At 36.8% G+C, this 14,671-nt stretch overlaps 1 protein-coding gene across 1 annotated transcript; it reads right to left on the bottom strand.

The window, feature by feature from the left end:
• Positions 1-11,321: 11,321 nt before the first annotated feature.
• LOC131166728 (uncharacterized) lies at positions 11,322-11,891 on the bottom strand. The gene has a single exon (XM_058125302.1). It carries the CDS (start codon positions 11,889-11,891, stop codon positions 11,322-11,324), a length of 570 nt encoding a protein of 189 aa, XP_057981285.1.
• Between the last annotated feature and the right edge of the window lie 2,780 nt (positions 11,892-14,671).

The following is a 14,671-nucleotide window of genomic DNA, read 5'->3' as shown; positions in this document are numbered from 1 at the left end:
TGCGTTAGATTCTGATATCTTTGTTGAGTTTGTGGCATATTAGACTGCACAGGAAATCTAGGATGAACTAGAAAAGAAATATGGAAAATCCTAGGAAACGGAGATGGTAACTCCTCCGGATGCTCCAAGCTTAAATGATTAGGAGGAGGTAAATCATGAGCTAGAAATCAACGACGAGGTATATGATTCTTACTCTAGCTCATTTGATGATTTTTGTAATGACTGCTGTGATGGTTCATATACTGAATCACCTGTTGATAATACTGTAAATGGTTCATGGAGTGTTTACTATGAAAAATCTTGTGATGAATCATCTCGTTGCTCATGTGATATTTTTTGTGATGATTCTCATGCCAAATCATGTGATATATCAAATGTTGAATCATCTGAGAATATTTGTGATAGTCCTGTTAAACATGCATGCAATGATTCATATGATAATTCTTGTATTGAACTGTGCGTTAAATCATGTGCTGAATTGAATACTAAAAGCATGTTGCCGCGTGAAAGACTAGAAAAGACGTTATTGAAAATGCACAAGTTTTGAGTTAGAATTTCTAAGCATAAAATATTTTTGAAGAGTGAAAAAAAAAAAAAGAATAGCAAAACAATTAAAGGGGTTAGAAAATTTTCATGCTATTCTTGAAATGAAAAAGATTGAGAAAATATTACAAATTGCATGCTTAAATGAAGAAATAGATGATTATTCTATATCTACACTCAAAGCTAAAAATGATAAGAATAATCATAATAAACCCTCTGGACCTAAAAGGAAAATTCGTTTCAAAAAGGGTTCAAGTTGTTTACATAGAACCAACAGTTTAGCCTCACTGAAGAAAAATGGAATAAATAAGCACAGTCCCTTACGTATATTCTATACTTGCTTATTTTGCAAAACTGTGTGGCATGTATGGTTTAAGTTTCTATTTAGAAGTGCCAGAGGCTTGAGTAAAAAATGATGTGGGTTATCATGGTAGCAAACCCCGTAGGACTTAAGGAAAAACGAACTCAAATTGAAAATGCATTCTTGTTATCCTTCCTTTGTTCCTAGGTTTTGGAGGTTGTGATGACGGCAGGGTTGAGAAGTGGTTGTTGCTTGTAATGATAATCTTAGTATACGTTCTCATCTATCTTATTATACTAAGACTTTTATCCACTTCCAAATGGATATGACATCTTTTCCTAGCACTTAATTCAAAATGCTTAACCCATGCTAACATAAAAATCACCAAGTTAAGCAACTATTGTCCATTACAAAAAATTGAGTGTTAGGGTTCTATCTTCTATCATATATCACTATACCCTAAACTCACTTTTGAATGTGAAAAGTCTAAATCAAAATCAAGTCATCACTTTGGGCTTAAAGCACTACTGATCTTAAATGGCTAATATATATATATATATATATATATATATATATATATATATTAAGTGCTTCTCATAGCTATAACCAAATTAAAGGTATCCACTAGGAATTTGGTCCCTTTGAGTTTAAATTGCAAGACCTTTAATTTTGGTTTAATCGCTCCATAGGAAATCTTTACCAAACCACGATCATATCAAGTATAGATTTATCATTTCCTTGGTTTGTATCCTTATTCTAAATTGTGATAATATCGAAAGGATACTTTCCGATCACCAAAGAGCATTGTTTACAACATTCACATATCCTATATGCTCATTACCCAAGCATGGACATGATTACCTTCACAGAAATATTTTGAAAAATGTCTTGTCTATCCTAAATACTCTTCTGTACCCATTAGTGATTTAAATCTACAAAGAGTATTTATTTATCATCCCTTCACGAGCTCTCAAATCACTAAGACATATCCTTTAGAGCTTTATGTGCTTAGAGATGAGTTGAATGGCTAATATGATTGTCTAGGTCTCAATCTAGATGAATGCATAAAATTTAAGTAGACCTATGCATGTGTACTTGTAAATTGAAATTCATTCTAAATTGTGCCTCTCACATGTATTGAAATTCATATCAATAGAGGCAATATTGGCTTAGCTCACTTAAAGAAATATCTATTGTGACTTTTTGGTCTGCTAAGCCTATTCATCCAAAGCCAAGCATATATCATCAAAAATATTAAAACACTTGGCTAAAGAACTAGAAAGTGAAAAAGACATAAATTGAATAAGTGCATAACTCAGGGGGAGCATTTATCCTTCATATCTATATAAATGAAAATGCTCTCATATTCTCATATCATTTAAGTCTTTGTGCCTTAATGAATAACCATACTATACTAAACTCATAACTATCCACTGTTGTGTATTGTCTATACTATATATTGATGGATAGTGATTTGTGATTATCTAGTATTGTGAACCCTTTATTGAATATGTTGTTTGATAATACTAGATTGCATGGAACGAAATCTGCAAGGCTATTGCAGAAACTTATTTACTTGTATGCTTGTATGGAACGCCAACTGCACGGCTGATGCAGTATGTTGTGTATTGCATGCTGTTAGCATATATAGGTTCTCGCATGCTTAAACTGAAATATTTTGAATTGATTGCTTGAATCTATCAGGTTTTGGCACTTGAAATTTTGGGAAATGTCCGATTTACAGATGGCACACTGCCGAAATTTTGACAGGATTTTTCCCAAACCAAAACCTCGTGTTAAGGATGATTATGATAATAAAAATGTTAAAATGTTTTTGAAAGGATGAGTGAAAAATAAATATCACATTTTCATCCTTGCATAATTATCACATACTTAGGGGAGCTCAGCTTCATCCCTATAGGAAGCACATAAATGAGTTATATGCGTCACTTTCGTCTATTGAAATATTGAGGCTCTTCTAAAATCCCTGAACATTATATCTTGTTCTTAAAGGCTTATATTTTGATATGGAATATTTGTGGGTCTTGAACTATATTGCATGCTTTAATATCTATTCTTTGATGCATCTATGGTCTATAGGGACAACTATACTAATCAAGTGAAAAATGCAATTGACAAATACTCAGTATAGTTGATTTTAAAGATGTGGATTGATGGCTTATACTATTGAGCATAATGAAACTAATCTTTGGTTAGTATAAGTAGTTAAAGAACCTAAGAACATATTCAAATTGATAGGGGGAGCATCTAGAATTAAATTACTACCCTATTTTGCTTACCCATATGTTTAGCTTAGATCTTAAATGAATTCAATGTGGCATGCACTTGAATGAAAAGATTTTATTGAAGATCATAATTTGAAGCATGTTTATATTGCCACAACTTTTTGAACTTGCCATATGATTTTGCATGTGATTGTTGAACTCTTAGGATCATTATGGTTTTGGTTTTCTGGTTATCTTTAGTATGTGCTTTATTGACAAACCATAAAATTGTTGCTTGCTTGCTTTAAATTAAAATCTTATTTTTCTAGCAAGCAAACCCCAGCACTATTTTGCAAACATTAAAAAGGGGATGTATATTATAATTATATACGTATATATATTTATTTACATGAGCTTTTGGCCAGATCAAATTTCAAAACAAATTTTTTTCTCTTGCCTCATTATTATTATTATTATTATTATTATTATTATTATTATTATTATTATTATTATTATATACATACATGTTTTCAAAATTGCATGACCTTGAGTATAGTCTTAATTGACTATTGTGCTTTTAAAATGGAATGCAATATGTCATGCATATGCGTTGAATGATCAATATTTGTTGCATGCTGAATTTATTTGATAGGATGACTATATAAGAAATGCACTTAAGAGAACATCATCCTTGAGCTTAATTCAAGTAAGTGTGCATGCAAATATACATGGGAATTTAGGTCCCAATCTTAGAATAAATCAGTAAGCACTTAATGCCTAAAATCTCTTGCATGCTAAGTAATACTAAGAAGCATGAACATATGATCGATGTGCTTAAATGAAATTCATTCTTGAGCGTTAACGCACTTATGTATGCCTGAGACTATATCAGGGAGTTTAAACCCCATCCTTGAGAAGAGAATTATAACTCACCAAGCCCAGTGGACCTATACTATTAATTGGCTTTAACTTTTTGAGTCTGATTTGTTTCATTACTTATACTGCATTAAAAACCTAATGAACTCTCATAATTAATGTCAGTATAAGTAGCTAACAAGTCTAATGCATAGTAAAGAGGCTTTTTAGATGTTTCATAGTTTGCATACATTTAGGGGGAGCTCTCTAGTAAAAATTTTTACAAGTCTTAACAACTAATACTACTGTTGATATGTCTTCTTGTCTGAGACTTTGAGTGTTGATTATTGCTTATGTGCATATTTCTTATATCTATAGCATAATCATATTGGACTTAATGAGTATTGATTATGATTTGTGATGGCCACTACCCTTGTCCATTTCATGATGATATTGAAATTTATACTTGATTGGTGGACCAAAATGGACTGTTTGAGTTAATTGTTGTGGATAATTGAAAATTTGAACACAATCAGGTCATTTCTATACAAATATTTTTGGGGAATTGTTCTATTTTCAAACGGCGTGTTGCCGAATTTTCTAAAACCTTTTTCCCAAACATATCTTGTATTCAGACGATTATTTGCCTATATCTTAAATATTTATTTGAGCCCTTTTTTCCGTTTCCAAAAGGGGGAGATGGAAAGAGGAAAAAATAATGGACTTGTTTAAATACATTAGATGCATATTATGAAGGGGAGTATCCTTCTTTGATTTATCCCTATATTTTTGCGTGTTGTATTTGTCATCATCAAAAAGGGGGAGATTGTTGATCTTATCGGTCACGCCTGATTTTGATTATGACAAATACTCTTTGTATCTAATGGGTGTTTGAGGTTTTGTGCAGGAACTAAGATTGTTAAGATAAAGATGGACACAAAGCAAGTAAAGCCTGAAGACCGATTATCGATCTTACTTGTAATATAATTCATTTTGTGAAAATCGATCTATAATAGTAAGTAGGGCTCTGGTTTGTAATAAGCTCACACACATCACATGCATGGTTTATTTTGTAAGCTCAAATTAGATGCGAACTAAAAGTGACAATAGAAATTCGGTCGTCCGACACCGGACTTTTTTGGTGTCTTCTTTTTGGACCCAAAGTGACCCTAAGAAACTCACACTTGCACATATATATATATGTTAGGCACTTGAATAGGGCTTGCATGTTTAAAAATGGGACCGAAATGCACATTTTGTGCACTTTCAGTCGACCGAACCAGGTAGTTCATTCTGCCCTAGTCGACCGAACCCAGGTCTAGGTCAACCGTTGACCAAGGTCCCGGTTGACCGAACCAGGTAGTTCAAAAAGGCTCGGTCGATCGAAACCTCCCTGGGTCAATAATTTGACCATTTGGTCGACCGAGCCAGGTTTGTACACCAACTACCTAGTTGACTGAGGGTCCTTGGGAAAAATCCCAGCGGTCTGGTCGACCAAACATGCCAGTTCAAATTGGCCCGGTCGATCGAACCTCAGAAAATTAAAAAATTTCCTTCTCCCGGTTTACTGAGACTTTAGTTCAAAATCCCCCTGGTCGACCGAACCATATGAGTCCTAGTCGACCGAACTTGTCCTAGTTGACCGGACCTCTCGGGTTGCCCTAATTTTTACCGCGGTTAAATTTTTAAATAGGGTTAAATTGGTTTAAATGTCATTAAACTTTTCTAATAATTACTAATAAGTCCCCAACGGTAAAAAATCAAAGGGTGTCTATATATATCCCCTCATTTGGGATAATTCAACATGCATTAGTATATTTGATTAGGAAGCTTTCTTTGAAAATCCAAAATCCTATACCGCTCATTTTTTTTACTCAAATCACTCATACTAGCCTTCTATTATTGCCTACATCATTTGTAAGTTGATTGAGTGTTTGTTTCAATAGGTTAGCTCTCCTTATCTTTCTTGGTTGATACGATTTTATTGAGAGCAAAACCTAAGTACTCTTAGAGGACTTCGTTAATAAGTATCTCCTAAGAAGACTTTCATTTGATCTTCTGAGGTTGTATATTCATTGCAATATCTTGAGAAGATCGTATAAGTATTTTGGTTGCAAATCTTTTCATAATTACTTTCAAATATCTATTGAGCTTTTATCTTGAAAAATATTTGAAGAGATATTTGTTTGTGCGATTGTGATCTTTGTTGCGATATTCACTCACTCATATATTATTTGCTAAATACAAAGATTACACATCGTTTGCAAACCAAGCATATACTTCATTGATACTTGCATGCTTGAGACAACCTACTTATTGAAATACTTGAGACTTGACATCTTTGTGTGAACTTATTGGCTGAAATACTTGAGACCTAGTTAAGGTTGAGGTCAGCCCTGTGTTAATTTGACCTGGTTGTAAACGGTGCCGCTCCACCCTTAAGTGAGCTATTAGTAGAATCCTCTGGCTTGCGAGCTAGAAGCGGGGACGTAGGCACAGTTGGCCAAACCCTGATAACATATTGTGTGCCTATTTACATTTTAGAACTTTATATTTACCGCACGTATATGTTATAGTATGATTGATGTGCATGATTTAAATTTCACGTATTTTATTTATCAGCATATTTGGAATTGTGTAGAAAGACCCTAGGTTACCAAAACATATTGACTTCTGACTTAACCTAGGAGAAAAGTTAAAATTTTGAATTCACCCCCTTCTGGAATACACCTTTTCTAACATGGTTGCACTCTGAACTGAAATAGCAACGGTATTATGCTCTACTGACTGAATTTGACTGAACAATTCATCAAGGTCTGAACTATATAATACTGGTATTTATAATTACCTTACTGTTTTTATCATGATTTTGGAATAACCATAAAACTGTAAAACTGATATGAATAACTGACTGAATATCAAAATGTTTGTATATCTGAATATCTAACTGAATATCTGAATATCATGGTTCTGAAGTCATGGTAGCCTAAAAATGCTATAAATCATGTTTCTGAATATTCTGTAAATTATCTATCTATATGTATACTGGGAATTTATAATTCTATAGAACATATTTATATATTTCATGATATTTTAAGGACTGTATAAATTTTTTACTGAATAATTACAAACTCATGCCACACACCAAATAAAATTCATGTATTAAAATCTGTATAATTCTACATTCTGATGTATTCAAAATCACACCTTGTACTCATATTCAAATATTATAATTGATACTGATAAAAATTCTTGAATTTACTAGCATAGCATATTTCCCTTACTAGGCTTACTGAGAAGCCCACAAACTAACCAAACCTACTTCTACAATGTTCCCAACACAACACCCTAAAATTTACATTTTTCCCAACAAAATTTCAGTATTATCTTACCTAATATATAATCCTCAGTCCAAAAACACCAAATACCTTATAAAACTTAAAATACCCAACTTACCAAAATTTTGGGATGGTGCCCAAGTTAGCCTATCCAATGATCTACTCTAGCAGACTTGAAGAGAATCTTTTTTAGGAGTAGCGTAGTAGCTTCTGATCGTCGAAATGGGGAGAAATGGGATGAGAAATCTAGAGAGAAGGAGAGAAGAATAGAGCAGGAGAGAGAAAAATAGAGAAAAAATAAATTTCTTGCACGGAATAAAATGAAATTATTGTTATCTAATAACACTAACTATTACTATATCCCACTAAACAGGTTGGGTATTTCTGTCTGATCTCTTACTCAAGCTCCCACGAAGTTTTTTCTATGGCATGATTCATCCACAGGACTTTCACTAATTGAATTTTCTTAGTACGCAATTCCCGTTCCTTTCTGTCTAAGATCTGCTCTGATGCTTCCTCATATGCCAATGAATCTTTGGGCTCTACCTCTACATAGCTGATCAAGTGGGAAGGGTTTGGGATGTATTTTCGTAACATGGAAACATGAAATACATTGTGAATTCTAGATAGGGCTAGTGGTAGAGCAAGTGTATAAGCAATTGACCCCACTCTCTCAAGTATCTCAAATGGGCCAATGTACTTAGGGCTCAGCTTACTCTTCCTCCCAAATCTCATAACTCCTCTCAGTGGAGCTACTTTCAAAAATACCCGATCTCCCTCGTCAAACTCTAACTCCTGGTGGCGAGTATTCGCGTAGCTTTTTTGCCGACTCTAAGCTGCACTAATTCTGTCGTCAAAATTTATCATATGTCTGCTTACCAATTTTGGTCCTAGAACTCACCTCTCACCTACTTCATCTCAGTACAGTGGAGGACGACACCTCCTACCATATAACGCCTCGAATGGTGCCATGCCGATGTTGGCCTGATAGCTATTATTATATGCAAACTCAACCAGCGGCAGATATTGGGTACAGCTACCCCCAAAATCCAACACGTAAGCTCATAACTTATCCTTAAGTATCTGAATAGTTATCTCAGTATGCCCATCAGTATGAGGATGAAAAGATGTGTTGAATGCTAACTATATTCCCATAGCCTCTTGAAAGCTCTTCCAAAACAGTGAAGTAAATCAGGGATCTCAATCTAAGACTATAGATACCAGCACACCATGGACACAAAGTACCTCCTGAATATACAACTATGTTAGCTTGTCCATGGAATAGCTAAATTTAATAGGGATAAAGTGAGCAGTCTTCGTCAGTCGATCTACGACCACCCAAATAGCATTCTATCCCTGTTGCACTGGCGGTAGCCCTGCTACAAAATCCATAGAGACGTGATCCCATTTCCACTCAGGGATATAGAGTGGCTGCAACTACCCCATGGGTCTCTGGTGCTCATCCTTTACTTGCTGGCACGTCAAACACTACTTCACGAATTTAGTAATATCCTTTTTCATGCCGCTTCACTATAAGGATTCCTATAGATCTCGATACATTTTAGTACTACCTGAATGCACGGTGTATAGGCATATGTGTGCCTCTTCTAAAATAGTCCTCCTAATATCAGCATCTACATGAACACATAGTTTGGTACGAAATCGCAGGGCTCCATCATCTGATATGCTGAAATCCTCCTCTTGTCTATCTTGCACTTTCTTTATTAACTCTGCTAATTCTGCGTCATTCTTCTGAGTGACTTTAATTATTTCTTGCAAAGTAGGTTGTACCACTAGGTTGGCAATGAAAGCATGGTGATCCCCCTCTATTAGTTCCACACCTAACCTCTCCAAACCCATCTGGATAGGGTGTTGAATCTCCACTGCTGACACCGCTGCTCCTATTGTTTTCCTACTTAGTGCATTAGCCACCACATTTGCTTTCTCTGGATGATAGCTGATAATACAATCATAATCCTTGATAAGCTCCAACCATCTTCTCTATCGCATATTCAAATCTTTCTGGGTGAAGAAATACTTTAAGCTTTTATGATCAGTGAAAATCTCGCATTTCCCACCATAGAGATAGTGCCTCTAGATTTTCAGAGCATACACCACTGCTGCTAATTCTAGATCATGCACATGGTAGTTTTTCTCATATTCCTTAAGTTTTCTGGATGCATAAGAAATGACTCTCCCGTGCTACATCAACACGCACCCGAGCCCACTCTGTGACGCATCATTGTAGATGACAACCATCCTCTCCTGATGGAACAACTAACACTGGGGCGATGACCAACCATTGCTTCAACTCCTGGAAGCTCTGGTCACATTCGTCAGACCATTCAAACCCCGCATTCTTTCTCATGAGCCGTATCAAAGGACCTGATAATCTGGAAAAACCATCTACAAAGTTTCGGTAATACCCGGCCAAACCTAGAAAGCTTCTAACCTCCTAAACATTTCTCGGCCTTACCCAATCTACCACTGCCTTTATCTTGCCTGGGTCAACAGATATACCATCCCGAAGATCACATGCCCTAGAAAGGTAACCTGTCTCAACAAGAATTCACATTTCTTGAATTTTGCGTATAACTTTCTTTCCCTCAATACCTGCAACACCAGCCTCAAATGATGCTCATGTTCCTCAAAGATGTTTGAGTAAATCAATATATCATCTATAAAAATCACAACAGACTGATCCAGAAATTGATGGAACACCCAATTCATCAGGTCCATAGACGCTATCGGTGCATTCGTTTGACCGGATGACATAATGAGAAACTTGTAGTGCCCATATCTAGTCTTGAAAGCCTTTTTCGAGATGTCCTCCACTTTAACTTTCACCTGATGATAACCTGACCTGAAGTTGATCTTAGAGTAGACTTGAGTCCCCTGGAGCTGATCAAATAGATCCTTAATTCTGGGAAGAGGATATTTATTCTTTATCGTCACTTTATTTATCTCTCTTTAATCAATGCACATCCTCATGGTCCCATCTTTCTTTTTTATGAACAAGACTGGCACCCCCTAGGGCGACATCCTGGGCCTGGTAAAACCTTTATCTAATAACTCTTGTAACTGGTTTTTCAATTCTTTCAATTCAACTGGAGTCGTTCTGTAAGGTGCTTTAAATATTGGTGCCATCCCTGGAAGCATATCAATTGCGAATTCTACCTCCCGATCTGGTGGTAAGCTAGGTAACTCCTCTAGAAAGACATTTGAAAATTCTCTAACCACTAGAATGTCGGCTTGTTTCAGTTCCTCTTTTGGCAGCTCCTTTATGTAGGCAACATATCCTTGACAACCACCCTGAAGTAGCCTCCTCGCCTGAATAGCTACCACCAACTATGGCAAGGCGCGCACACGTGACCCCATAAATCTGAATTCCTACTCTCCTGGGGGTCTGAAGATCACCTCTTTCTGATGGCAATCAATACTGGCATAATTAGATGTCAGCCAATCCATACCTAAAATAAAATTTAACCCCTACATATATAATACCACGAGGTCAGCTGGAAATATTTTCTCCTGAATGCCTATTGGATAGTTCTTAAGTACCCTCCTACATCTCATCACTAATCCAGTTGGCGTAGCTACAGACAACTCAATATCTAGAAACTGTGTCTCAAATCCATACAATCTAACATATCCCTATGACACAAAAGAGTAGGTGACACCTTAATCAAACAAAACAACAACTTTATATGGTATATCAATAAGTGTATCTGTAATAACGTCTCTGGCAACCTCGGCATCTCCCGGCGTCAGAGCATAAACCCTCACTGGGGCTACATTCCTCTGTTGGCTTCCACAAGGCACCTGATAACCACCTCAGAAAGGTCTGGGAGCTGGGGCCTGGGTTGGCGGTCTAAGACATGCTTATGCCATATGACAGGGTCTTCCACAATGATAGCAGATGTCTTTCCCAGCTCGACACTCTCCCAGATGTTTCTTCCCGCACCTCTGACACATAGGGTAGGTCTGTACACCCTGATTCTCACGAGGTCCCATCATCTACCTCTGACCTCCATTATAACGGTCTCCTCTCCATGGGCCCTAGCTAGAACCTGCCTGGAAACCCTGAGGCATAGGTCTCTTCCTCTGACTCTGAGCTGCGGTACCTCTCTGCATGTCACTCTCAATAATCGCAGCTTTGTCCACAACCTCCGCGAATATCTGAGCTTGAAAGCCAATGACCTGCTCAAACAAATTTTGCCTCAAGTCTTCCTCAAACTTCCTCGCCTTCTTCTCCTTATCTGGTACCAAATGTGGGGAAAATCGAGACAACTCTATGGAGCAAGTTGCATATTGTTGTATTGTCAACTGTTCCTGAGTTAAGTGTAAGAATTCGACCGCCTTCACTCTCCTAACGATGGCGGGGAAGTACCGGTCGAAGAACAACTCCAGAAATTGGCTCCACGTCACCGCTACTAGATCAAGCCTCTTTTCCTCAATCAAATTTGTCGATCTCCACCAGCATTTTGCCTCCCTAGTCAGTTTGAACGTCACAAATACTTCCTTATGTTCATCCGTACATGGAAGCACTACCAACATATCCTCAATGCTTTGGACCCAGCTCTCAGCTACTAAAGGGTCCGATCCTCTAGAAAATGACGGAGGTTTCATCTACATAAACTGCTCGATCGTGCAGCTACGCTCTCTCAAGCTTCAGGCCATTTCATCCATCACCTGCTGGGTGACGCTGCGCAATACCGCATCGGAATCTCTACCCCCCATACTGGAAGGTCCTACTCTGTCACCTCCAGCATTCGTACCACTGGTCCCTGGGCCCCCCTTGAAAAGACAAAGAACATAATTTAAGGACCCTATCTCTTATAAAGATCTAATTTATTTCATTTAACTGAAATCTCATGTTCACGATTAACTACCCTGTTTACGCGCTTAAACTACGTAATTAGGTGCTTTAATTTATGCATTGAGGTTTACTTTTTTAATTAAATACTTAATTACTCTAAATATTTTAACATGGTGCCCTATTTATATTATTTGGGTTTTTTTGAGTAATTTATGAATTTTTGGTATTTTTTTTTATTGCAAGGCAATTATTGGAAGCTAAAATTGACGTTACTTCATAATTGGTGCGTAATTTTCTCGTCCGATCTCTGATCGAGATGATTCGAAATGCTGTAGAAGATTATCTACGACTTTTGTGTTTTAAGCTTCGAGAGATACGGGCTCTAAGATGGTCAAACTCGGGCTTGGTCACCGGGAAAGAAAAAGAAGAAACAAGAAACAAAAAATAATAATAATAATTACCTCGATTTGACCCGACCATGTAGTCAGGTCCGGGTCCTCGTGGTACGCTGGGTATGTTGCTGGGGGTCTCTCCCTCTTTATAAAATCCCTTCTTTCTTCTTCTCCAGCAGGCCGCCCTAGCCCCCTCTCCTCTCTTGGCTTCATCCTCCTTCTCTTCTTTTTTCCTTTTAACTTCCATTAACTCTTCTCTGCTCTCAACTCTCCCTTGCTTCCTTTCTCTCCTCTGTCTCTCTAAACTTTCTTCCTTCTCCCTTCTCATGCCTGCTGCCCCTGCCATAGCCGCCGCTGGTGCCACCACTGCCGAGCTGCTACTTCTTCTTCTTCTTCGTGTTGCTTCCTGCAGAAGAAGAACCTGAAGTCCCTGCTCTCTTGCACCACTACTGAAGGTCCCAAAACTCTCCAGCCCTACTGCTGCTCCACGACCACTCCTGCTGGACCTTCTTCACCCGAGAACACCACGACCTATTGCTTCGTGAGGCTGCTGCAACAAGCAACCCGAAGACCTCCCTGTGTACTGCTTCTCATGACTGCTCCAACACTCCAAGACCAACCATCCTTTTTCCTCTCTCTCTCTCTCTCTCTCTCTCTCTCTCTCTCTCTCTCTCTCTCTCTCTTTTTCTTTAGTTTTGTTTTTGCTGTTGAATAATTGGATAAATTTATACTTTTAGCAGAATTTTAATTAATGTTTTAATTTTTAATTCTTTTATGTTCATTATTATTTAAATCAAGCTATGTTCTTCCTTGTCTTATTTTACATTAGCATTAGAATTGACGTTGCTTGGGTTATATTTTTAATAGAGTTCAGTTTGGTTTCTTGAAAAGAAAAAAAAAAGAATAAACTACCAAAAAGAAAAATAATAATTTCTTTAGGATTTAAAATTGTTATCTTCCCTAGAGTTTAACTTTTGTTGGGTTTTAATTATTTTAATTTTAGTTTAATTGAAGTTTGAATTTTTATTGCATTCTCGTTCATAGTTTAATTATTAAAGGGTTAATTTTGGTCCGAGTTATTGATCGCATTGGAAATTAATTTTTATTTTCATTTGTGTTCGATTGAGTTTATTTTAAAGTTGCATGTTTGAATTGTGTAGTAAAGTTTTGATCTTTGAGTTTGTGTCCGAAATTTTAAGCATGGGATCTTCATTTCTTCGTATTAGGGCTCATAATTTAAATTGCACATTATTTTAATTCGTTAAAAAGGAAATCTCAAACAAACCAAAAAACCCGAATCTGAACTGTGTTCGATGCCCTTTTATTTCTCATTTTTGGTTGGAATTACATAAAATTTGGAATTAAACTGCATTCCTTGAAGAGACGATCTGGCCTTTAAGCTACATATTACATGACTATACTCCTATACTTGGGATAGCTTTCGAGTTGCTCATTTTTTGAGTGAGTCATATCATCCCTGATCTTCACTCGAAATTCAATCCTACAACCTAAACACACAACCCGACAATAGTTTACTATGACTTTCTTGAAATTGTCACCCCAGGAAAGACATAAAAACTACTGCAGAAATCTTGCACCCAGACCACAGAATAAAACCTCAAATCCTTTTTCCTATACTCTGGTATTGTTTCCACTGCACTCTAAAGTTTACAGAACCTAGTAACCTAGGCTTTGATACCAAACTGTAACGACTTGATTTTTTTTTAATTTTAAATTTCATTGCTCTAATACCTACTAATATAAACCATAACATCATCACGGACCAGGTAGGGACCGTGGAACCTGTATATCCATAAACTACCTATGCAGCAGAAAGTAGAAAGAAAATATCCACATCAAATATATGCAATACCAGAGAGTCATTATCTCTCCAAAATATACTTACATAACCATTCCCAAAATACCCTCACCTAGACCTAGGGACTGCTCAAAAGTGACTTCCCAAAATACTTACCCTCTGAACAGGGCAATACCGGGTCCTCTCTATCTCGGTGCTTGATCTGCACGCCTACCTGGATTACCTAAAAAGTGGTAAATTATTGGGATGAGATAACTCTCAGTAAGGTGAGATATACTATTACCAAAGTGTGGCAGATGAGTTACATATATATATTATACTGATAAAAATTCTGAAACTGAGTTAACTGATAAAACAATTTATATTGCAATGCACACCA

This window comes from Malania oleifera, chromosome 10 (assembly GCF_029873635.1).
Source record: "Malania oleifera isolate guangnan ecotype guangnan chromosome 10, ASM2987363v1, whole genome shotgun sequence".
In the NCBI taxonomy this organism is placed as follows: Eukaryota; Viridiplantae; Streptophyta; class Magnoliopsida; order Santalales; family Ximeniaceae; genus Malania; species Malania oleifera.
This window is presented reverse-complemented; position numbering and strand designations above follow the sequence as displayed.